The sequence below is a fragment of the Aquila chrysaetos genome, chromosome 3, assembly GCF_900496995.4.
Source record: "Aquila chrysaetos chrysaetos chromosome 3, bAquChr1.4, whole genome shotgun sequence".
Classification (NCBI taxonomy): domain Eukaryota; kingdom Metazoa; phylum Chordata; class Aves; order Accipitriformes; family Accipitridae; genus Aquila; species Aquila chrysaetos.
The window spans coordinates 25,086,434-25,113,110 of record NC_044006.1 but is presented as its reverse complement, the minus strand read 5'-3'; the positions used below and the strand labels follow the sequence as shown (position 1 = coordinate 25,113,110).

At 40.9% G+C, this 26,677-nt stretch overlaps 1 protein-coding gene across 6 annotated transcripts in view; it reads right to left on the bottom strand.

Moving 5' to 3' along the window:
* Nucleotides 1–605: 605 nt before the first annotated feature.
* CPNE4 (copine 4) overlaps nucleotides 606–26,677 on the bottom strand; it is a 242,868-nt gene continuing 216,796 nt past the window's right edge. For 5 of the 6 annotated variants that reach the window (XM_041122261.1, XM_030009659.2, XM_030009656.2 and 2 more), the window contains 5 exons: nucleotides 22,833–22,887; nucleotides 14,834–14,885; nucleotides 10,185–10,318; nucleotides 7,741–7,977; nucleotides 606–1,194 (listed from right to left, as the gene is read on the bottom strand). In XM_041122261.1, coding sequence (XP_040978195.1) covers nucleotides 1,063–1,194; nucleotides 7,741–7,977; nucleotides 10,185–10,318; nucleotides 14,834–14,885; nucleotides 22,833–22,887 — 610 coding nt within the window. In that variant the 3' untranslated portion in view covers nucleotides 606–1,062. The remainder of the gene's footprint in view (nucleotides 1,195–7,740; nucleotides 7,978–10,184; nucleotides 10,319–14,833; nucleotides 14,886–22,832; nucleotides 22,888–26,677) is intronic. The other variant, XM_030009660.2, reaches the window with a different exon arrangement.

The window sequence follows — 26,677 nt, the reverse complement described above, 5'->3', positions numbered from 1 at the left end:
ATCAATCCAATGCCAATCTGTTCTTGTGTGTCCTCTTTTTAAAAAAACCAGGCGGCTTGAATATCCTTTTGGTACAAAACCAGTTTTTCTAACACACACGTGATCTCTGCGTGCATGAAGTTACAAAACACTGGTTGTCACAAAATCAGGCTGTGCAAAAATTCTTTCAGAAAACATGTCACGGAAAGTTGGATATCGGGTGTGAGATTAAAAAATACAAATGAAAAAAAGTAAGAGTTCCCAAACAGATTATAAATTTGGGTAGTCAAAATACAACCCCTTAGAAAGCCAGCCAGATCATTTGGATTAAGTAGGCATATTTTAAGACATGCAATCCTGATAGATCATGCCGTCCAAGCCAGATCTGTTTACAGCTACAGTCTGCACCCTTCATAACAGCTGCATGTGTCAGGCTTTTGAAAAATTGCTACTCAGGCCACAGACTGAGTAGGCATGTTCGAGTGCCCATGTTATAATAAGCTGCTAACATTAGAAATGCCCGTGCTTCAGGCCAGATATCTCTTGAAACACTTTAATACTCTTTTCTTGGAATACAGAAGTTGAAAGCAGGCAGCCTAGTGGCAGAGAGAAATAAAGACAACAACTGCAAAACTGTGTTGTTTTTATTTTAAACATGCAAAATACAGTTCATGCATCTGCCATTTTGAAAAATTCTCTCAGTTCATAGCAGATTAAACCAAAGACATTTTGGCTATCGACTCTCAATAAATATTTCAAAATGCTTTACAGTGTAAAGATAAGAAATTTAGCAAAATTTCAACAAACCTGTATAAAAAACAGATACAGATAACTTTTTATCTCAAGGCAACATGCTGTAATGTAAAGAGTTCACTTTTTTTTTTCTGGATTTTTTTTCTCATAAAAAGTTTTCAACAATACAGCTGCTTAACAGATTTAAGCCTTTAGGCTACACATGCAAAAAAAATGGTTATTTTAGTTAAAAATCACCAAAACGTGCTATTTTTTGTTTCATTTTTAAGTACAGTAGTTGTAGACAGTAGCATTTTTCTTTTTTAATTTTGTAAAAGAGTGCAGGCAGGTTCATGGAGCTAGTGTCCTGGAAGACTCGTACTCTGACATACATTTTGGTTTTATCCCTTTGCCATTGTAATAGTCCACGACTTGGTTTGGAACTTCAGCCAAAACGCTTTTTGCTAGAGCAGCTGGGGATGCCTGCAGGAAATGGTAGAAAACAAAAGCATTAACCTGTCTCTCTGCTGGAAGTGCCATGGCTTTTAGAGGCATTGGTGCCATGAGATCAAGGTAGGAAGTATGGTACAGAAATGGAAGGCAAAAAAGACTGAAAGTGAGTGGCGCTATTGCTGGAAACTCATTTTATGAGTCAGTTTGGGCATGTAGCTGTAGCTGCCTGAAAGTACACTAAAGCCAAAAGTGCTCTGCATGTTTTTCAGGTCCGTTTGGACTATTTTAAGTTCAGGGTAGCTGAACTTCCCTGTGCTCTGGGAGAGCACCATATCGCAATGAAAAGGGCTGCGAAGACTTCATTCATCAGCACTCAGTGAGCAACCCTGCAGAGCTTCAAGTTGAATATGAAAGGACATCACTTGGAAAGGGAGGCCTTCATCACCATTCTGCTCTTCAGGATCTGACATGCTGTTTTAATGGCTGGGGAAGTTTTTAATTCAATACAAAAGACTTTGTTTTCATTGGCATTAAACCGCGGTCAAGAGAAAGCTTCAGTCCTAGGCTTTGTGAAGGCTTTAAAGCTCTTGCTGCAACCTATCAATGGCGGGTGTCAACCAGACTTAAGAACTGATGACCCTGAAATGTAGAGATGGATATAGAGATGGCCACTGGCTTTCACCCCAGGCAGGGAGGAGGGCTACTCCTCAGTGCAATGAGAAACCATGCCCTCCATTGGCAACACACAGCTGCTGCCTCACACCCTGACAATGCTTCATTTTAAGCAGTGGGGCCTGTGGCTGTTTTGTGGGCAACTGTTACCTGCGTGTGCTGCAGAGATTTTCCTGAATTCCCCGAATTCAGCAGTGACAAAACTGGACTCCTGTTCTCCCATGCAGCCCAATAGCACCCTCTTGCCCCGTGTTTTGGATTTGCTTGTTTCTAAGTATTTAGGTAGAGCTGATTCCAAGCCCCTGTGAGCCAGCCTGCCTGACCATGTTCCCTCTGAGCCCACCACAAAAATGCAGTAAAAATGCAAATGCTTAACCGTCAGTTTGAGAGGTTTAAACTAATGTGTTTACCTCCGGATAGAGCACGCATGGATCACACATGGCAGCTCAGACGATGCACGGGAGCTCAACTGGTGGCTGGGTCGCATTTCTTCTGCACACCAAGTACTTTTTCCCACATTAACGAACACTTCCATCCTCACTGTCTGTTATACTGTCAGCCAGGTTTCAAAACTACCATGTCACAAAGTAGTTGTATTGACTGTTTATTGCCCTACTCTATTTCATGGGGCGGGATCCTTATCCTTTTAGAGTCTTAAAATTAGGCTTACAAAGGATGTAAATGGTAAACTATTCATAGGCAAGCTAATCCAGGGGTGCAGAAAGCCCCCGGGCTATTATAAATTCCAGTATCAAATCTTATAATACTACAAATACAAAGATAATGCTAGCAAACCCAGAAACAAAACTATTTTTTTGTATTTTGGTATTTTGAGTCACATATGCTATTAGTAACAAATAAAATGAACCGCTTTTTCCCTACTGTGACATTTATACCAAAATATTTGTGCAGGCAAAAAAGCCTGGAACATTTCTGACAAACTAGCAAAGCAGAGCCCATGCTTTGTGTGACAGAGCGGGAACTGTTCTCAGGTGTTATGCAGTAACAGAACCTATTTATTTTAATCCTTCAAAGGGAAATGCATGGTTTTCCACAGTTGTCCTGTTCTTGCCTAAACCTGTTTTCAGTGAAATCAGCAGAAAATACCCCTCAGAGTCAGGCAAATGGCTGATTTCTATGTTGCTATTGAGAATTACTGGTTTTTTAATCTCCTTCCCAGTGTGCCAAAGCTGTATATACCTTAGCCCACCTCTGTGCCATCTTAACCAAAAATACAACCCTACATAAAGAGTAAAAACAGGGAATGGGGGAAGCGTCCTGGGCCACTGCTGCACACACAAGCCCTAGCAATCAGGAAACTTCACTCTGCTCTATTTTTAAAAATGCTGGGCAGGAGCACTTGCCACCAGCTTCTCTGGATCACGTGTAGTCCTCATGTCTGAACATTGGACTGACATTCATCTCTCTGCATTATCCTCCCGTTGCCACTTCTCTCTCTTCTGATGCCACATCCATTCTTCCTGAGCGAAGGGTCAGCCCTTCAGAACAGGCTCTGCCAGGGCCCAGCTGCACAGCTGAACCACCACTACCTGAGGAGTCAACTGAGCTATGCACTCCGTGCCCAGCGTGCGTGCTAAGTAAATAGCCTTTCGCTGAGGTTTAAGCTAACACATTTACTGTGCTCACAGGCTCACAATGTGTGGCCCCACACAGAGCTGCCCTGGGGTAGCTGGCTTGACTCCGTGCTTCAGTCTGAACACGGATAACTGTTGCTTCACTGAGTTTCGTCATGCCGGTGATGTCTGCCGGTCCTGGGGCTATTTCTAGCAGGGAGCATCCCAAAACCAGTGTTTGGGGCAATTTCTTGTCTCATGATTTGGGCCACCTGCACCTTATGTACTTCTGTGGTGGTAAAGTACTCTCACTTCTAGACCAGATGGTGCAAAGCAGCATTTGTATAAGTAAGAATCAGACCTAGTAACTTCTGAGCTAAAAACCAGCCCCAGTTCAGCGGTGCTGCGTAAGGGTTGCCTGCGCTGGGTTTTTAACATAGATGGTACATCAATGTTTTACTGTAACGTTTTCTCCACTGTTTAAATGCTCTGCTTGAAGAGCATCCTAGCAATAAACACCTGAAGATGAATAGTTCTCAACTGATGGCTAATACACTTCAGATTGGCCAGCAGCAGGAAAATAATCCCCTACGATGATAATTGGTGTATATTACAAATGACTGTTGATTCAGTTCTATAGCTTCACCATGCTTAATCTTTAATTACAGTGCAAAACATCGCTCCTTGCAGTGGTTAAGAGCTGTGCTCTTCACGATCATTTGTGATATATGTGTTATTAAGTCACAGTTGTTAGCCTTTATGATTAAATACAATGCAGAGTGGAATACAATCTACCTGTGGCATCAGATTTGTGCACAGTAAATATATTATGCATCCTAAAGGCAGAGAATTTCAGCTCTTAAAATATGCCTGTGAATGGCTCAAGACGGGTGATTTTCTTCAACTACATTTCAATGATTGTGAACATCACAGTTCTACAGTTTCAGGTGAAGGACACTCACATTGCTGGGGTGGTGAGCATTATAGAGAGAAGAAATTCACTTGGGTTCAAGGAAAATATTTTCCCTTTGTTTGTTATGTGCCCCTGTAGTGAACTGCATGTCATCCACTATACAATGGGACATTTTTTTAAGCAGTAATGATTACCTTGATTTTATCAAGCCTCTGCAACTACAGGATTTGCCAAGAATCACTACAATTATTATTATTTTCATAGCTTCAAAGATATTCCTTAAAGAAAGTAAAAAAGATAAGATACTTTACTGTACTCCTGATGCACTACATCATGCAGGAGATTAAAGCCCTATAATAAAGCTTTCTGTCTATATTGGGTCTTGAGCCAGTAAAATGTTGGAGTGGATGTGAGGTTTTAGGTATGTGAATAATTATAACTAATTGAAATGTGTTAAATGCCTATATGAGTGCTGTGCAGGATCAGAACCTTCTCTGAAGTCGAACTTATAAAATATAGGGGATTCACTCTATAGGTTATTTTTACAACTTCCTTCTTCCTTCTTTCAATTTTCTCACAGGGGCAGCTTTTGGATAGATTATTTTTGATCTCTTTGGATAGATATGAGATTTTGAGTTCCAGGCTGACCTGAGAATTGAAGTAATGAAAAAAAATATTGTTTGGGTTGACTCCAAATGAATTTTGGTTTACTCTTCCAGCAAAACAAAAAGTAATTGCTCACAAATAACATTTTCTTCCCTCCTTCCGTCAGTAGTAGAGGTAATACAGATTTAGGCATAAATAAATACTTGATTTATCAGAAAAACCTATAAACCTTATACAACTTGATTTGTAGTCTTTCTAAAAATGTCCTTCAACATTTTTTTTCTGCTTAATAGTTGAGCGACCTAAATACCAAAGCTAAACACAAGGTACATTGACAAAGGGGATGTGGTTTTTGACTAAATACGTTTTTTACTTAAAGCTGTCAAATGTAATACGCTGATTTATGGTAACTCTTGTGTTTGATCAGAACTGATCTGGCAAAAATCACCCAAATGTGTTAAATCCGCATTTCTCTGTGGGGAAAAATAAGTTTAAATCAAAACATTATACTCATTTCTCCCATGAAAAATTATTTCACTAGTTGATGCAAAAGGCATGGTCTTTTTTTTGTGCTGAGGATAAGTAAGCAAGATAGCTCTGAATGTCACTTTGTTAAGAGAGAGACATTGTTTGAGATATGACAATAAAGAAATTCAGCCAGAAGTGGCTATTGATATGGGCACTCATCCATTACACTGACATTTGTTGAAATGCTGAAAGATCACAATAAACAGACTAAATATCAAGTCGTATAAGATATATTGACTTTTCTGATGCAGCAAATACAATTATCTATCTCTATGTCTGTATTATCTCTGCCACTGAGAGAAAGGGGGAGAAAAATATCACTATTTAACAAGAGCAATAAATTTTTAAGGTTGCTATCCTCTCCCAGTACTGGGTAAGTTAATCTAAACCAGCTAAAAATAATATATGCTTGTCATTTGACCAATGCTAGCGATTAAAATCACACATAAACTCACTCACAAGTAACACCAGAGGCACAATATATTCAGTGCCCAGAACTGCAACTGTCACCGTTAATCTATTCAATCAAGGATGATTTCAACTTCATTAAAAAATCACAAAATGAAACTAAAAATAACAAGTGCAGCTGGCTTTGCCAGTTCCTTGCAGAAACGGGTTTTCAACTAATTGAAAGTAGGTCTAGCACTAGCCCATAAATAACTTGCCTCTCGACACTTTTACAATAGACTACAGTGCAGCACTACGCACTTGTGATTATCTGATGAGGAGAATCACAAGCTATGAGCAGGTCGTGCTCATACTTTGTTGCAGCAGATAGGTGACTGAGTGGCACTGTCAGCATAGAAATGTGTGTATCTACAATTCAGTGGCAAATCTGCAGCCATTTGGCATGGTGTCACCAAACTAATAGCTCAGGGGGAGTTCACCTCCTGTGAGGATCCATTGTTTACATAAAGGTAGAGGGAAAAGAGGAACAAGTTTGTTTCTCTTACTCCTCAGTAGAGTTTGTGAAAGTAAGAAGTGTGTCTAGATCTAAGACAAATATGGCAAAATTGTATTTTGAAGTGAGAAAAAAGAACAACTCTTGAGAAGAGGAAAATAAAATGAAGGTATTTTGGAAGTAGCAAACAGAAAAAAGAAATCTCCTGTGGTAACAAAAAGCCTAGAAAAACTAAAGAAATGTAAGCACTGCGACCCATATGCAGATCAAAACCAACCCAGAGTTGAAAACTTCTGTGTGACATATCCAGATCCAAGGCTCACTGGCGTATAGGAGTGGATTGGAAAGGGCAATCTCATGAGGAGAACGAGTCAGTTACACTGTGGGGTAAAGAAATTTTCAAATCAAATACTGAGGATATGCTTCCTAGACACCAAGGTGAGCAAAAAAGCAGTCTGGAGAACCACTTCAATATAACAGAAGGAATGAGGGGAAGGAAGGGAGATGGAAGAACAGAGAGAAAGCAATGTGATCGGCATTGCTGCGGAACACAGTGGCCATTCCATGCCTCCATATGGAGGAAAAGGGCCCTGAAAAACCCGGCTGTGTGTGGGAAAGCTCCTTTTGTGGGCGAACACAGTCTCTACCCAGCTGCTGAAAAAGTCCCTGGGACAGATGCTGCAATGTAGGGCAGGTGACTGGGGAGAAAAGTACATAGCCAAGGCATTATTTCAAGTTTGGCAATTTAACGCTGGGTCTGTCCCTTCCTCTCCTACAGAGTGTCCCCTACACCACAGTGGGCTCAGACAGGAACAGCTGGCTGAAGCTCTTAGTAACACCACTTTCTTGGTTGTGTTCTTGAACAGAATTTGGGGAAAGGGTTTGGAGGCAACCAGCATGCTGTGGGTGGATAGTCCTGCCTTTGAGAACTCAGGGACCTAAATTTCAATAAGGAAACAGACTCCCGGGGAACACTGTGAGTACAAATTCACAGCCATTTCAGCTGCCTGTGGAAATGAAGGGGTGGAAAGCAGAATACAGTAGTCCTAATAGAACAGATGCAAAGAGAATGGAAGAGAGACACCAGGAAAAATAAGTCAGGAGGGGCAACCAAACCAAAATCAGGGACAAAGTGGAACTAAGGACTGGCACCACAAGAAGCACATGGATTCTGCCCCATCTCTTCCTTCCCCACCCTCACCATCTCACTAATGAAGCACATTTCATTCTGTACTCCTTTTTCTCTCAATTTCTGACACAATAATGCCATAGAATTACTAAACACTTCATGGCCATACAAAGTTAGGCCCAGCCCCAGGGACTGTTCCCTATATGTTACATACATTCAGCCTTCTGCAGAATGGATGGAAAAGTCAGCTTACATGTTTGAAGTTCCTAAATGGCACAAACTGGACAATATCTCGAAGCACAGGCTCGCCCTTGGGAGACCTCAGGATCCCATCATCACCATCCAGCATCTGCATGTCACTAAAATCGGCGTTCCCCACCCCGACGATGATGACTGACATGGGAAGGTGAGAGGCATGGACAATGGCCTCTCTGGTGTCAGCCATGTCTGTGATGACGCCGTCCGTCAGAATCAGCAAGATGAAATATTGCTGAAGTTGTTGGACAAGAAGTGAAAAATTATATCATTAGTTGATCTTCCAAAGCTGCTTGCCCTTTTCCAGTATAAAAGTGCTTCTGGTAACTCACTCATGGACTTTTAAAAATAGTGACTCAAAGGTTAAGTGTGTTTCCCATCCAAACCTCCTCAGCTACTAATTTGTCCTGTTCTGGAGTTTAGCTCTAGTTCAGGTAATTTCCAGGAGCTGGCGGGAGCCAAGGCATGCACAGTGTAGAAAAGGGGGTTTCTAGCTGCTAGGGCTGGGAGAGTCAGGACTTTGGCTGGGAAGTCTGGAATAGTCCTGAGATCCTCACTAGCCCTATTTTCCATCTGCTGCACAATCACTTCTGCTGACAGTTTCCAATTACATTTTTTTTCCCTTTGGGAACCAGTGGGAGGCAGGAAGGAATGGGGTATTGAAGCGTTACAAGCCTGTAGCAGAGCTGTCAGGGAGGTTATGACAGCACTTTGCAGAAGAGCTTTGCTAACAGGCAAGTGGGATGGGTGCAGCTGTCTGCAAACTGGAGGGTGATCCAGTGGTGCCTGTAGGAGAAGCACCACACCATGGCAGGTCTACTGAATTCTGCAGAGTAATGGGGTCCCTGAGGAGAGCAAGGGCATGTGCAGGGAGGAATATGTCCATTTTCAAACACTTCATACAGAGCCCTGAAGAGAGATTTTCTCATTCTCTAGAGGAGAGCAAGCAATTTTGTGTGCTTGTAATTTCTTTTCCAAAACTCCCAAGTCCACTGGACTGGGATCATGGGCTGTGACATCTTCACTTAGTAATGGGGAAGAGTGACTCTCACTTGGATCCTTTATGAATTGTTAGGCAGGTGGAGTCATTTAACAAATGTGCATCAATAGGAAAAATGAACAGGTCACAGAATTTGGTCATTCTGCACAGGCAATACCAACACAAAACATCATTAAGGTTTATGTATACACAGCTATATAAACTCACACAGAGTTCTGTTCATTACCTCCTGCCATGAATAAAACAAAACATGCAGGGAGAAAACTTTATCTTGAAGACTCATGGTATAAATTAATTTCTTTTTCAAACAGAAAGAGGGGAAGCTTAGGTCTGGAAGAATGAAGCAACTTATTCAATATGACATACTCGTTCAGAGGCAGCACTGGGAACAGAGTGAGCCACCTCAGGATTAGGTGGGTATGGAAACTCAAACATAGCAATTCCTCATTTTAGGACTGGGACCCTAAATAGTATCAAGATCCTGGAAACAGCAGTGGAGTGACAATCACAAGCCCAGACTCATGAACAGAAATATTTGGGAACTGCTGCCTTAATAGGACTTAAAAAAAGGCTTAGCACATGAAGAAAGCTTAGAGAAAGCTCCAGGCCTGGTGATGAGATACATGCCAATGCACAGCTCTATTCTGTTCCTATACATAGTCATTTCTCTTGCTGCAGTATACAAGCCCTCTCTTACATCCTTGACTCCAACAGCACTGCTCTTGTAAATGTTTCAGACCCCCTTGCTCACGTACTTTCTCCAATTCTCTCATTCTCCCTTTCTCCCATTCTGTTTGGAAGGCAGGAGAAAAATAAGCCTAATCCATTTCAAAGATGTACATTTAAAACACCATCTATGCTTAAGCCTTTTAGCCCAAGAATCTGTCATGGATTTTGTATCAGATGGAGGCTAACAGACTTGTCTCCTGAGTTCTAAAAGGCACATAATACTCCATGTCAGTCATAGCAAATTGAAAACTCTATCACTGTAGTTTTCAAAGGAATGGTTGTAAAAAACCCCTAGTTGAACAAAAACGTTTTAGTACAGCCTCTGCAGGAGACTTGAAATGGGGTAATCTGTAGGGAATAATCTGAACTCATCTCCTTGTATGATCAACACTTTCAGGGCTTGGCCCCTACATTTCTGTAACCTTAGTGGTGCCATTTATGTTTCCACAGTGAAGAACTGGGTGTGTTACAGTAAAATAGCTCTAAAAGCAGGAAACAGAACAGTGGGGGAAGAGTTTAAAATTGTGACTATTGAAGCTGTAAAGGCTAGATACACTGCTCCAGCTGACACAGACTCAAGCTGCCCTCTGTGAGGGCAGTTAGAGAAAACTGTGAAGGCATGATTCCCACACATGAAAAGTCCTTGTTTTGATGGTCTACAAGAGATACATCATAAGACAAGAAAAAAGCTGAACACAGCATTATGCCCTTACCGAGGCCTCCTTGGTGTTGGTCTCCTCTGATGCTGATTTTGCCACCTTCTGGATGATGGGAGCAATGTTTGTCGGCCCATACAGCTGCAGCTTGGGCAGGCAGCTCTGATAAGCTTCCACAACACCTTGTATTCCTGGCATGAAAAGCCACACAAAAGGCAAATAAATGTGGTACATCACCAATATTGTGCGTGTTTAAAATGTAAATAAAAGGCAGGTTCTTAATGAATAAATTCAAAATATCACACGATTAGCAAGGACTAACAACTTCAGATAATTTCTGAGAAGCTGTCTCTAGCTGCCTTGAATCTAGTCTGTAATATATAATTCATTATACCATGCTTCTCCTTCCCAGCAGTTTTTAATGTCTATTTTCTAGGTATGAGCTTGCAATGCCATAGCTCCCATCCTTCTCAGTTCAAGGTGTAAGTGATCACTTCCTGATCACCAGCTAAGATTCATGCTAAAAGGGCAGGCACAAATTAAAAACACTTCAACACTTCTCTCTCCTCCTCTTCAGATAAATATTTTTATCTGTTTATCGTGGTAGTTACGTACAAGTTTGCCCTTTGTACTTACAACCTAGAGCTGTCAAGGAATTCAAACATCTTTTCAAATACCTGACTCCCCTGTGCTGAGAAAATAATTTTTCAGGGTGAATTTGCATAATTGCTCACAGATTGAATTCGACTATGACCAAAAAGCTGTGAAATCTTGGAAGAAACAGCAGGATGCTTTGCAGTCTACAGAAAAATGAGCTTTAGTCAGGAAGTTTTGATGGAGAACTAGCTATTTTTGGCTTTTTCATTTCAGGATATATAGCCAGACCAGGGAGAACAGACTTCTGCTGACACACTTGACAGATCACAGAATGGAAATCGGTGTTTTCAATCATTGAGAAGAAGGATTTCTTGAAGTGGTGCACGTCAGCCTCCACATTCAGAACTCCCAGCTTACCAGACCTAAAGGATTAGAGGTCTCAAGTTGGAAAGAAAGTGATAGACTGAAGAGCTTTGTAAAGGATGCTGAAGAATGAAATTACTTCAATAAGATCCTAAGCCAGTTTCAGTTTGCACTGAGACTAGCTCACTCATGAGATTTTACTCAACTATGTTTACTGGATATATGGGTGCAGACCAGTTACTAACAAATCACAGGGAGCTGTAATTGCTTTACAACGATACACCTGAACGTCCTGCGAAAAAATGGTGGAGAATGCAGTCTTCTCTCTTTATAGATAGCTACAAACATATTTTTACATTGCAGCGCTCACAGACAAAAGAACACGCTCTAATTATAGCTATGATTGGCTAAAATGTAAAGTAATGTTACAAAATTTCCCTTGGTAATTCCAGTGGCTAAATTACATATTGCAAAACTGACCTTTTCTTAACTCCCAATTTTAAACCTGCTAAGGATTTCATTACATATACTTACTGATCTTGCATGAAAGCCTCATAAATCTTCCCTGAGATGATGACAAGATACACTGTAGTTTTTTCGTATGCATTAAAATAGTAGAAGATAAACCTCACTCCCTGCATTCCACACAAATTTAGTGTGGTTCATGTCAGAAAGTTGCTTTCATCTTAGAAAGAAACATGTTCTAGAAACAAAATTTCTTGTTCGTTATCTCAGATTAATATCTTTTAGAAGTATCTACTGTCCTTATATATCCAAATCCAACAGAATATGTGAGTGACTTACTTTGTAGCTTACTTTTCTTGGACTCCTTTATTTTAGGGAGAGCCAATGTGCATTTTTCTTCACAATTCAACTCTTTACATTTTCAATTGGAATCCAATTTCAATAGCTCTTATGAAATACACTGTATGCATATATATATGGGTTTAAGATGCATGTAGAGTACATGCATGTGTAGAAGAAGCATTCATTCAGATTAGAGGTTGTCACTTTCTTCCTCAGACAATAAAGAGTAAATATTAAGTATAAGACTATAAATATAATGTACTATAAATATAAGGCTATAAATACTAACATTTTCAAGAGTGGAAATGGTAACAAGGGAGAAAGCATGAGGATATCTGTGTTTTATGAATTCCAGTGATCTTCATATCAATACACAGTCCTTATTCAATGTAGAGTGATGCTTCACACTACCTTGTGCCAGTGAAAGCTCACTGCTTCCACAAAGAAAGGGATTTCATTCCTCAAAAGCAAATTAGACACATACTTTATATATTGGATCCAATCTCTGTTTCTTGGTTTAAAGCAAGATACTCTTCAGCAATTTTCCTTTGTTTTCTGTCAAGTATGCTAAATATTACAAGGAAAAATAGTGTGGTCACTAAGCACTTTATCTCCCTCGCACCCTTGCATCCACTTTATCTCCCTCGCACCCTTGCATCCTCTCTCTGCATGACATGCTGGTGTTACTGCTCCCTGTGTCACCTATACAGTGAGAGCATCTAGAAAACATCACAGAAGAATTGGCGGTAGGAACTAATCAAGCGTCCATGACAGGCAGATGATGAGCAAGCTGCAGCAGATGATTAAACAACATGTTTTCTGGTCTGTCTCCTTTTCTTGCTTTCATCCAGATGGATATTATTTTAAAAGGGATCATTTAGGACAAAGAAGTACTTTTTATATCTCATAGATGCATGTGCGAATCCTGCAAAATTTCTTCCCTGGCCTTCTTTCGTGCTGCAACCATCTTTTTATGTCTTCTTAGCCCTAAAACTCCTTTTAGGTGATGGGTTAACTTATCAGATAATTGAGTCTTATGCAAAGAGCCAAGTAAAGTTTAAATACATAACAAATATTAAGTGACATACGCCAAGGCAAGGCTCATAGAGCAGCTCCTTTTTTTTTTAACCTCCTCTCATTTCCATTGTTACCTTTTATTTTGCATACATGGTATTGTCTGGATAGTAAGTTCTTTACTTGCAGAACGTTTGTCTGTCCAACCTCTGACCTGCTGCTGGCACTACACAGATGTGACAGCCTTTTCAATCGATATAAATCATTATATAACAATGTCAGTGTGATAGAAGAATTAGCCTTGGACTCAAAAGAGGCAGCAAAGGGAGGATAAAAAAAATGTTCTTTGCATGGACTGTTAGAGCTTTTTTCTGAGGTACACAGAAGGTCACAAGTGTCCTGCATTTAGACTAGGAAACGAGGCTGTATTTGAACACTACATGCATAAATATGTTATCACTTAATGCTGACCATTGTTAACTGAGATGTTTTAAACAGATCAGGCCCTGTGTAGATACCAATGTGTCTGTGTTCAGAAGCAGGCAAGCTAACACATTTTAAAATACAATGGTCCCAACAACATTCTGAGGTCTGTTTTGCTTCCCCACCTCATCCCCGCACCCTCAGCGTGACTAAAATCTCAACTTCAAGCTGGCTTACAAGCTTACAGGAACTTCTAGATGCATACGTGTAATTTCTGCTTCTTTTAATGTCTTAAAAACAATGTAAAAAGCTGTGTGAACACACCAAGCAGCTGTAGGACTTATGCCCAATTCCATTTCAAGCATATGACCTGCAGAGGCTGGTGCAGTCCAACAATCTGAGCACAACAACAAAGCAGGAATGCCCACTGAACCAAAAACATGAGGTCTTGCATTTAAGATACATGAACTCTGAATTATTTTAATGTCTCTTTCCCTTGAATTGCTTGTCCTCTCTTCTTTTCCTCACTTTATATCTTGGCATCTTAATTCTCATCCTGAACATATCCCATTGACCATGCCTGAGAGAAAGCCACTAATAAGCCTGAGAAGGGCTGAAAGAAGCAGCTAGAAAATTTGAACAGGAAAAGCATTTTGAAAGACCCATTTCAGTGTTTGGATGGTAGCAGAAGGATAAGGGAGAATTACAGCCTGTGGATTTTAGACAGCAATGATCATCTGACCAAGACTCTCAACTAAGTGTTAGTCTGGGATTACTTGTTAGGCTGTTTAGAGATTATTGTCCTGTTATTCTCTTTTACAAAATGTGTGAATTGTGGCAGGAGGTTCTAGAAAGACAGGATCAGTCACTGCAGACCTCACTTACAAATACAAGACATACAGCAACATCTGCTACATAAATCTGGCGTCCGACTATCGAGGATTAGTGATTGTTGCTAGAACACACCAATATCTTACACTGTGTTAAAACAGCCTCCTGCTGCATTTGCTGTCATGAAAGCATGCTTCCTTCTACCACAGTAGTCTACTGTAGCCTACTAGTAGGCTACTGTTGTTATAGGTCTGGCCAAAGAACTGGCTCTAAACTGAGGGAATCTTTGATCACTGAGGTTCACAGCCTGCTTTTGCATGTCCTGCCCTTCTTAGCTGCACAACCTATGGTGTTGATGTAGCTGAAGATCTGGAATGAATCTAGAAGACACGGCTTTAGTTTTCAGAAATGCTAGTGATTTGGGGAAGCGCAAGTGCTGAATGTCCAACGTGGTGTACTTTCAAAGGGACCTATTTTTCAGGAAATTAATGTGTGACACTTTCTAAGGTTTCTAAAGATAAGCCCAGTGGCTTGGAGCCTGTCCCGTTTTGAAAATCCTGGCTGTGTTCTTTAAAAAACATTTTCAATAATACTCAGGGAATACAATAAAAAATGCAAGCACATTTTGCACATAGAAGAAATATGGCAGTCTGTCCTAATGTGAGCATTACCTGCACATTCTGGGTTGTCTTCATTGAAATTGATTGCAAAATCATGAGAGACCTGCAGATAAGTGGAAAGAAGAGAAGAAGACTATAGTCAGAAAAATTATTCCAAGAGGACTTGCACTTAAACACCCTTTACATTCTTTCTGTGTTAAACCAGAGATCTTGCAAGCTTTCAGCTATTAAGTGTGAAATACAGTCCCAGCTGGAAGTCCCAACAGAAACAAAGTAACAAAACTGGAATCAAACCTGTCATCAACAACAACAAAACCAAGAAAAATAGCACAAAGAAAAAAGACCCAAGTACATAAGAAATCCCATAAATACGGTGTCAGGATTGGGCTATCCATGCCAGGCACAGAAGAGGGACCTATTGCTGAGAAGATTTAAATGCTAGCTCTCCCTCGCTCAGCACCTCAGCTTGCAGCAGAGAGAAAGCAGGTGGCGATTCAGCAGGGACAGCAGAAGCTCAGCCCCCTTCTGAATCCTGCACACGCAGGTGTGAACAGTTCCTCATCTGAAGGCCATGGGAGTACTGGGAAAATAATTTATTCTCCAAAGAGATCAAGGAAGTCACCTGACCCACTATGAAATAATAATCTAAGAAATATAAGGGACCTAAGCTGGTTAAGAAGGTAGATTAGGCTGGGGGGGAAATTAAGCAGAAAAAACCCTGAAAACTCTTGTTTTTCCTTAAATTTAGTGAATATCCCAGCCTCTCTCTCGAAATCCATCTGTAATAAAATACTACAGAGCTATTTTCTAAAAGAAATTACTGTGAATACAAAGAAGTTTCTGATTTTCTAATAAAACAATGTATTGTATCTTCGGTGGCTTGGGAAAATAATACCAGACTTCTGTATGCACAAATAATGGAAGGCAATGTAAGTCTCAGGTTCCAGGCTTCCTCTGTCTGTCTGTCACTTAGAGATCTGCATTCACAGTACAAATCTGTTGGGACTGAAACTTTCTTCAGATGCTCTTTTCTGGTTTTAAGGTTTGTTCTTGCCTGCATTTTTTTCCAGATTCTTTTTTGGTCCTTTCTTTGATCACTGAGAAGGCTTGATTCCTTTTACTCTCTTCAGCTCTGAAGCTCAGTCTCTTAATTCTCTTGTTTGTCTTAAATTGTCTTGAATGAAGCCCAACTTTTGTCTTGCAATGCACAGTGTATGTATATATATATATTTTTTTTTTTGGTTTGCAAAAAGTGGATATGGCTGAGACTTAAGCAGGCGATTTGCACAATTTAAAGTTGAACTCAGGTATATCATTCCAGATTCATGAAGGCATTTATATAGCTAACTCCAGTTACACACATTTGAGACTTTATAGATCTCTGTAGGACCTTCAGAAGTACCAACAATCCTAGTCATATGAAAAGCAACCTGTTTACTCCCTGTAAAATGGAACCTGGATTATTTGCAGAAAGAGATTTATTTGTTGGATGTTGCTGTTTTATTTGCTAGTTTAGACAACTTCACAGCACAGTATGGAAAGTGGTCTATGACTAAGAGACCCATAGATCAAATACGTGATTACAGAGAAGCTCCTGTAAAAGCAAAGTGGTGTAAGTTGGCTAATTACTGCCAAAGAGAGTTTCTCACAGAGAAATCAAATTTCCCCATCATATGCTGGCCTTGCTCACCAGTGATGCCTACCACTACTTATTAAGAGGTTAAATAAAGCAGGACTTCTACCATGATGGGAAAGGACTGAAGGAAAAACTCACTGAAGAGTCTGCAGCCACCTCAGCCCAGCCAGGAATTTGGTATGTCTACAGCAAGCATCAGTTGCCTCTTACAGAGGGTTTTACATGGGCCCTTCAGGCTACCCTACTTGGCCATGGAAGATAATGCAGAAACTCACTACCTGTGTTCCTCACCGAGCAGGCACAGAAGAGCAGGGCTGTCAGATATGCTTCCGAGGTGCTCCAGAGCCCTTCTGTCTGGCTGCTCTGTGTGTCTCCTGGCACACTTTGCCCAGCTGCTATCTGCCAGTCTCATGACCAGCTGCAGGCCAAAGGTAATTGCAGTTGTCAAGAACAGTTATGTGAGTTTTCACTCACTGATGATTTTTTTTGCTGTTCAATAGCCTTTCTTCTTCCTTTAGGCTTTCTGTATTTTGTATTAACTGCATCTCAAGAGCAAGAAGTATGGTGATGCATGTTTATGTATTGCAGGCTGATTCTTCCGACACTGTGCCTCTTCTGTGATTTTATTTCTTTATTCCAAATGCATTTGAAATTATAGCTAAAGGAGTATCACAATTCTTTTCCAGAGCTACAGTATTGTAGTCTCACATGCAAGCATGGGCTGGATGCTTTTGTTGCTATACCTCTTTCAGGATCACACTATTAAAACAGTTTATCTGGTTCAGAGCTATGGCACCCAGGCTATTATTTAAGAAAAATGTAGACAATGGTTCAGGCCAATAAGGAAAGCCCAAGTCTAGTAAGTGTGCACAATGATCCAAAAAATAACACTGTCTGAGCAACGGCTGCTATCCTCCCAAAGCAAGTGGCCCTCATACATTGTCATCCTGATTCACTAAGAACAGTGTTAAAATGTATGCTGAAGGCAGGAGCGGAAACACAATGAAAGTGCAGAAGCATTGGGTTGTTTGCCGTGCTCTCTGAACAATATATCACAATTTAAACAAAATTTAAGTACAGTGTGAAGGAGAGAAGTTCTTTGAGCTGCTCAGTGATGGTTCACAAACAGGAAATCATCACCCAAGGAAAGTCAACAGCAGGTATTTTTAAAGCAGAGTTTCTCCAAACACTCAGAACTCATTCCCCCTCAGGTAAGTAAAACCAGCTGCGCTTCAACCTACCCCTGTGCTGTCTCCCCTGTGGTGGCCAAAATTCAAGAGGGTCCAAACCAGCAGAGACTTCAGGCACATGACACGTACCGAAGGCCTTACTGAACTTGGGTTGCTACCTGACGGGACTCCATGTAAAGCCCACCCGTGTCAAAAGATGGTTTGGCTCAAACATTCAATACTTTTGTTTTCAGAACAGTGCAAGGTAATGAGCCACCCTCCTTTTTTTTTAATTAAACATGCAAGGGCTTTTGTGACTGAAAAGCAAACCATGCTGATGACAGAGGACCAGAAGCTGGTATACCAAACGGCATCTTTCTGGTACTGAATGACACAGCCCTCATCCACTCCCAGAACTGGGGGAAAGGAGGCAAAAGTGTGAACATCTAAGATGCTGAAGACTGGGAAATCCTCTGGGGAAACAAGACGACGCTTGGCTGTTCAGAAGCAAGCATGTTTATATAATCTACTACGGTGGTTTGTATGATGGATCAATCTAACAGTCAGGAAATCCTGGAATGTGTCAAGCCATGCAAACACTGAATGACTGCTTTACATTAGTACCTGGCAGAGAACTTTGCAAAGAACTGTAGACCATGGCCTGTGGTGGAAGTCTGCCTTACAATAAGGAATGTCCTCACAACCATGGTGTGTCACGGACCCTGGATTAAGTTTCGAATATGACCCTCTGCTCAGCCCTCCTCCTCTCTCTTAACATCAGTCCGTAAAAAGAAAGGAGAGAGAAATTCTGGAGTGCAGAGGTCTGTGATCAGCCTGGCATTACCTGGGTTGCTGCACAAAACACCACTCAAAGCCTCTAACTAAGGATATGTACTTGCACTTGGCTATGTATTAATCTTTTCCCTCTGCAGGACTCCAGATAAATTATTTAGCAGATACCATCACAGATGTGGGATTATTAAAACACAGCTGTCCAGGAACTTCCTGCACCAGGAACATATTATTTCTCAGGTAATTTCTTCAAGGTTTTAAACAAGCAAAATAAGTAGCTTTACCATACATCATGATGTAGGTTACAACGACAGCATTTCTGAGGCTACATCAACTACATAAACAGTCTAAAATATTTTTGCTAAGGCAGATTATAGTAATTTTTTTTACCACTGTACAATGCCTCCATTGCCTGTACATCACAGTGACAAGCATCTGCATACAGAAAGGCAGTTGTCCATCAATGTGATGGCACCCGTGAGACTCTTTCAAGAACCATAACCATACTTCCACATGCTTATGACTTAGTAGAAAAGTCACCTTGATTTAACATAGCAGGTAACTTATTTCCCTCGTATTCAGATGTAATGAAATTCATCCTCGTAGCATGGCCCTTGCTAAATAGGTTTCTAATTAAGACTTAAAGGAGAATTTCCTAATGAATGAGAATTTTTGAGATTTCTTAAAAAAAAAAGTCTTTTGGTCTCAGATAGAAACCTCAAAACACAAACAAAACCCCTACCTTGGAATCTGACAAATAATAAAACCCCACAAAATCATAAAACAAATTGCTGGAAAGCTTTTGGACTACGCAAAGGCATTTTATTTAAGTTGGATCGAAACATGTTATTCTATTTTGGCCTCCACATTTTTTTAAACCGTTTTTACTTTAACTGAACTTCCATTTTTTAAATAAAAAGCTGGTTTGACTCAGAAACCACATTTTTCATTCATTTTGTAAATGCTGAATATGGATGCCTGAATTCCGAAAATTAGTAATCTTTTTTTTCCCTCTCTAGATTGTTGAATTCATTTAAATTAACCTCCCTGTCCCAAATAGCTCCAGCTTTCCAGAAGCCTCTATGGTGATGGTACTGGGACTACTTGACAAACAATCTGACAAATTCAGCCATGTTTAGGAATGCTTTCTTACTAATTTAAATAGAGATTGTCAAAAATCCATGAACAATAGATGCATACAGGCATAAATGCTGAGATGCACAATGTTGAGCATTTATCTGTGAATAAATTGAATGCTATTAAGCCACTGCTAGTCTGAAAATTAAATATGGAATGCCTGCATATTTTGCAAAAGCTGAAGACACTAACTAATTTAAAGAACCATTGCTCAAAAGCTATTATTTTCAGAATGCTCATTAATCAAATAGTTTGGGAGCTGGACAGCTTGTGTCTCTGGCTAAGACCACATTGTAGACATTTCTGCTTGGCAAAGCTTGGCCATTTATTTTCCTTTGTACTTGATTTTCGAGCATGCTGCCCAGTTTCCACGTCTAAATCCAAGTTGTGTGGATAAGGTGACAAATTCTGTTTTTTCCCTTGGTCCATTACACATCCTTCTATCAGTTCTTTTTTGTTAGGTTTGCATATATTTTTGCCCTCAAGCTCCTGAAAAGTGCAAGAATTACAAAGACTATGGCACTTTTCAAGTCCCTTACCTGTGCAGCAAACCAGACAGTGCAGGTTAGGATCGTAAAGATGCTGTACTGTAACTGCAGTGAGGTTCTCTCCAGCAACTCTTCCCAGCATAAGCAGCAAATGAAGCTTTCATTAAAAATGCAGAAATAACCAAGACTGTCTTAAAACAAACTGCAAGTTGTTTTGTACCTATTCAGGTGTCAGCCTGCAATTTTTCTATAGCAAAGAACATGTCATTATTGGCAATACACCTGTCATGGGGCTGACGCAATTCTAACTTTCTGTTCATTTTAACAGTAAGTTTTGTGCTGCTGTGTGGTTTTTCAGTTCCTTTGAGTTTTGCCTGCTAAGAAATTGGTGTGTGTGGTTAAGCTTTCTTTCCTCCTCTTCACTGTGACCTTTTGCAGCAATGTCTGAGTCCATATTATCTGCCACCTCTTCATTTTACATCAGACTTCTCAGATACTTCTCATTGCAGAAAAAAGTGATGGGTTGGAGACACTGCTGTGGAATAACCAGCACGTTCTGCAAGTTTTGTGTGATAGAAACTCAGGAGGGGAATATTGGTCTCAGAGGTTTACTTAGATCAAGGAGCAGGGTGATATATTTGTCAGGCCTTGGGGAAAAAGGATCATATTGACGAATATTAGATGAAGGATCTCTAGACTGGTGAGGAATGTTATATATGGCATGTTTTGCATCCTTCACTCCCACAGATTCCTTATGCCACTAAGAAATGCTGTTTTTCTGCTAACAGCTGAAGTGTTTTATTTGGAGCTGAAATGAGGGAAAATAAAGTCAGCGTAACATAGCGGTTTGCTCTTGAAATGGAAATTCTGTAGAAAGCATATATAAAAACGTTTTTAAAGGGGTTCAACCTCAAGACATTCATGAAGAGCCTGCAGAGGTGGATACTGACATCGTTCTCAAGCGCTAATGTAAAATGGGGGGGGTGGTGGACGACGATGTATTTTTCCATGGGTAATAATAGTTCGCATAGCAAACATTGCTTTTCTTGTAGCATGTAAAAGGATGTGAGGAGGCTAGAATCTCACTAAATGGACAGGTGAATAGTGCCCTCCAGCACCCATCCCAGGGTATTGGCAGGAGCTCAAGAAAGTATGAAACCAAGGCACTGCTTTGACACCACTGCAAACAGACACCTTTCTCTCATGTGCTCTAGTGCACCAAGGAAACTTTGGCAAACAAATTTAGAGCTTATGGCCAGCCTGAAAGCAGTGGCTTACAGCTGATCCTAAATAGCAATGTTAGCATTGATTCATGCTGAATAGTGAGTTACAGGCCTCATTCTTCTACAGCTTGTGACTGAGCATGACATAAATTAGACCTGAATCCACTCGATCCACTTACTCTGCCTACTGTTTTTATCAGGCTGCTTACCTCTGGCCTTCCCTCACTGTGTTACTGCCATGCATACGTTGGGCAGCTTTCATTTAGACTTTTAAGGAAGCTATGTTGTTGAAGTTGTGTGGAGGCTCTCATGGTTACTAAGAAACCCCTGGCAGTGGAAGTAATTTCTTCCACAGCCCTAGCAATCTGGTGTCTACTGGAAGAAATAAAAGAGTAGCTGCTGGTGTGCAGAGACCAACATGCTATAAGCAGGTTAGATCACCTCATTAGGGCTGCAGGCTCGAAAGCAGACACTCTAAATTAAAATGAGAAGCTACATGATGGGGTCAGAACTTAGAAGTTCTCATGATGATTCAACCTAAATTTGAAGATGTGAGTTATTACAGTCATTACACTGCTGCCCTTTAATAAAACAAAAGATATGTATGACTTGTAATACCTTTGACTGAAAACATCAGAAGAACATTTGAATAGCAGGAGATCTGCAGTGTTGCTGTGGTGTCTATAGTGTTACCATATTTTTGCAGCAGAAATTAAGAAGTTAGGGGAGACAAGTTGGGAGCACTTTTTTCTAGTCTTTGTTAATGTTTAATTAGATCAGTTTCTTCTCTGTTTCCCATGCATCTTGGCTATGTTCTGCATGACCAGAAGTCTAATGCTGTTCTTTTCCAGCCAGTATTTGAGTTGCAGAATCTCCAGCTAGTTTTTGGTTACTTATTTGTGCAGAACTACTCCTCTGCCCACACTACCTCTGCATGTGCAACACAGGATTTGAACTTCTGCCTATTTCTTCTTAGGCGTTTCTCTGTTGGATGCTCCTTCTTTTACTCCATTGTCTTCACTCCAGCCCTACCAGACTGCAGATTTACACTTACAACTGCACCATCACTGTGGAACACTCTCATTTTGTTTTGTTTATAAATACCACTTCTCTCCAGCATGCTCTTATATTTCTCTTCCTCGTATTGACAATGTCCACCATGGCGCAGAAATTTGCCACAGAGCAAAACTCTTCTAAAAAGTCTTTATTTTCAGGAAGATGTTAAAGCTCTTCATCATAAAGCATGGACATTAGGCCACTCACTGAACCACATCTTCCAAAAACGGGTTCTGTCAAACCATGGTTTGCAAAGCTTCAAAATATGCTTGGCAAGCATTGTTCAAAAAATCAGGTCTCCTCTTACTGGACTAGCATCCATTAACAAAGCTTTGCCAATACCATTAAATAATTTGGGTGTAACATAACTATTTTAAGTCTAGCTTTGATTTCTGGTTTCAGTGAGATATCACTGGGTGAGAAAGCCAGGTGAGAGAAAACAAGCAGTAGGAGCTGCTCCCCCTGGCCCCTGCCCTACACTGAACCATTTGTTGCTTATTTTGTGCCTCACAAACCAAGGAAACTAGAAAATGTCATTTATGCACCTACTTTGTATTCTGGTGGTATCCTTGCTCCAAATCCAAAGGCTGGGAACATTTTGTCACTGGAAAAAAATAATAAAAAAGAAGAGTTCCCACAGAGAAATGCATTTTGTTACAATTAACATTCTTCTGTAAGCATTCATCAAAAATGCAAAGCAGCACAACAATACAGAAATGGCTTTTAGATCAAGAGTGTTAACATGGCAGACTGGAAGGGTAGCTGAAACCAGGACAGTATTGGATTAGAGAAGGAGGGGTGTGTGCTGACCAGATGGGGGAGTGATACGGGAGATTTTTCAGGTGAACCCCTAGCATTTTTGGGAAGTTAAAATAATTTGGAGAATACCAAGGGATCAAGATATCAAGGGATCAAGATATCTTGCCCTTCTCTCACAAATGAAGTAACAGGTCTGTACGACCAGCTCTTTTGCACTACCTTGGCTGCAGCATGAGGGTGAGTTGTCTTAACAGCCTGTAACAACACTTATTTCATATAAATAGAGATGTGCTCCCCTAGGTCAGAAAATGGGTGTAGTGGAGAGATGACTCTGTAATTAAAAGTGCTTGCAAATTTGGGTTCTTACAGTTGTCCAGGTGCAAAAGAGACTTCCTAAAATATCCAAAAGGGGCAAGTTCATGCCCCCAAACCTGCAGGTTCTGTAAAGCTTTCCACCTGTATCTTTAGCAGTTCCACTAAAACACGAGATTATGTTAATTAGGAATAGGCTGATAACCTAGCAAATGCTGTGGCATGGTCAGTTTGGTTTCAAACACAACAGTGAGGTTGTTCTACCCCAGTTAGATCTGTAGAGACAAAAAATTCCTGATTCAGAGAACCTGGAAACTTCAAGGCTGTTAATATCCTTTCAGAAATGCAATAATGTCTCACACAGCCCACGTGCTGTCAAGCTGCCTCTTCCCAGATGGCAAAGTGGAAAACAACAAGCTGTTAGGAATGTCTCGTCCCTGAGTCAGCAAAGCACTTGATCACACACTTGAGGTTAACAATTCACCCAAACATATGCTTAACTCTAAACACATCCTGAAGCCCTGCTGAAGTCATAGGACTGTACTCCAGTGCTCTGATGAATCAACCCCCTCATAGGTTTATCCTATTCTGCTTACAGGGTTTCAAGGCCCTTGGAAAAGCTGAGTTCCTACTACCATTATTGGCACTTTCAAAAATTCCCGAGAGATGCCAGCAGCTTCAATATTCTTTACGTAGTTCAAGACATTGCCACTCCAAGTATCAACTGAATAATTTGCTTCCCAGGCATACTCAAGAAAGATAATAGCACCCATTAAAGCTGCTGGGCTATTCTGTCTGGCATAGGCTGTGAAAGGCACCATGATATTTCTGATACAAGCTAAAGAAAAATTGAAGGGTTTAAAAGAAAGCAGAAATAAGTGCCCCCTCTGTAGTTAGAGTAACCACGAGATACAGAAATATTCACCAGCTCATTGGGAACCAGTGATGACTGTCATCTGTTGGTTTAGCTCTCACAATTGTTGTTCTGCTACAAAATGTAGTTGCCGCATAAATCTTGGGAGCACAATTCTGTGTACCATATGTTACAGCGTGTGACAATGGATCTTGGAAAGGAAGACTAACATCATTTGCATGGTAATAAAACATTTTTTCCAAGAGATGTCAGAAATGAAGTAGCTGCTGACATTTGATGCGAGCCACCTGCTGATAGCCTTCTCTTTGATTAAACACTTCTGGAAGTGGGGAAGCCCTTATAAATAGATGCAGAGAATTCAGGCGCACACTTAGAGGGCAAGAAATAAGAAGCCATTAGAAAAGAATCTGAGGGGAGAAAAAAAATCTTGTTTTACATCAATGATTAAGCATGGCTGGATTAGAAAATCAAACCCTGTGGTGCTGCAAGTTAATTGATTTTGGGCAAGAGCAAACAAAGACTAAAAAGAATTTTACTTAGGTAGAACACAAATGCCCAAGTTCAATACAGCAATCCAAAAAGCTGATGTTGGCAGTAATTACCCAACCTGGGAGATGCCTAAATCCATACAGTGCCTGCGTTTGTACTGCAATGTTTCTCGAGTGTAAACAAGTGTAGGCACTCTCCTATCTGCAGCTCCATCTTCTGCTCTGCAGCAATTCAGAGACAGCACTAAGGGGCACCTCCAGCAGCCTGGATTCTCCTTCTGGTGTCGAGACTCCTACGTTCCCAGTCCCACAGTGGCACAGTCCGCACTGTTATTCTGCACCCTGAATACCTTATCACCACAGTCAGGACACCTGGCTTTATGTCTGAATCTCCCATATTTCCTTTTTAAGCAAGTGCTAGTTACTGCTACCATTGCTGAAAGAGTAAAGCTTGATCATGCACAGCCTCAAGATGGGACTCCACGTGGCTGCTTTTCAGAGGGAAGTACATGAACTCTAGAGAGGAGGGGTATCCTGGGGTCTACTCCTGTGCTTAGTACTTTCTCTTGCCTCACTCAGAATAGCTCCACACTCTCCTTAGGAAGCTCCTTATTTTCCAGAATTTAGGTACGTACCTCTGATATTCTGATTCAAGCTGCTGGGACCAAGGAATTAACTTCCATGTGCTCCTGGAGCTTGATCTTTAAGGTAAGAAGGGAACCTTTTGATTATCACTCATGACATCCCTTGCATAAAAAAGATAATCATGTATTCCTTGACCACCCCTAAAATTTTGTGGCTGACAGCTTTCAGAATAAAACAGATTTTTAATGTAAGCAATGCTTTTTCTCCTATCACACAAAAGAAGGTGTTTAGCTAATATAAAGGTCTCACTCTTTAGTAGGTATGCAGTTTAACGGCTTAGTGGTATTTTACAAAGTAACCGTCTCTAGTCTTCCCATCTACCTCTCACTGTCATATGAGAAAAAACCCAGCAGCTGAGCCTGCTGCCCTCATTCTGCTTATCCTGCACTACCGAGACACAGCCGGGAAAAAGTGACCCAGAAGAGCACCCAGGGATGCTCTCGCTTCCAGTACAATCCCTTATGGTATAGAGGCGTGACAGAGCTGCTCTGCCAGACCCAGGGCTATCATGGCAGCTTGCAGCAGAAAGCAGAGCAGCTTCCCAGCTTCTGGGACATCCAGGGACTGAAACGACAACCAGAAAATGAAAAGGTTTCTTCCTGCCTCAAGGGTGAATTGCATGCATTGGAGACTCCAGCCCTGTTTTCTAACCTGGCATTTCAGTAGGAAAGGGATCTGCTCTAATGACTTTTCTTCCTTTGTAATTTAAACTCACCCAAAAGAAGAAAAGTGAGAACCAGTTCTCTTTCCCTTTGTGTTGCTTATTCAGGCATTTGGGTTTCATTTATACAAGGAAAAAGTCCGAGGACCCTGGCTGAAGCACTAGGATGCCACTGTTCCCACTCTCCCTGGCATAGTGCTGGCTCCTGCCAACCAGCAGCCACCAGAGACTTCCCAGCCACAGTGCTGGGACAGCTGTGCCTCCCACTGCTCCCAAATGGCAGTTTGAGCATCACCAGTTTGTGCTGGGAGGAAGAAAGCTGAGATACAAGGACATGGGCAGTGTCAGGTCCTTGGCCTCAGGCCACATCAGGATCTTTGACTTGTTTTGTTTAAACCTAGCCAGAGAATCCTTGGCACATGCAAGCAAACTGCCTGCACTGTCCTGCTGGAGACAGATTCCTAGAGGGACAGGACAGAAACACAGAAGTGGTAAAACAAGCTGGTTCTGCAAACCCTGAAATTTACAAAATCAAGTAAGAAAAAGAGGATCATGGCTTGGCAGAGTCTTTACAAAATTACTCTGCCACGTCTACTTTACATTTTATATTGTTCTTTGTTTTACATAGGTTCCCTTGAAAATTAGAACTTGGGAT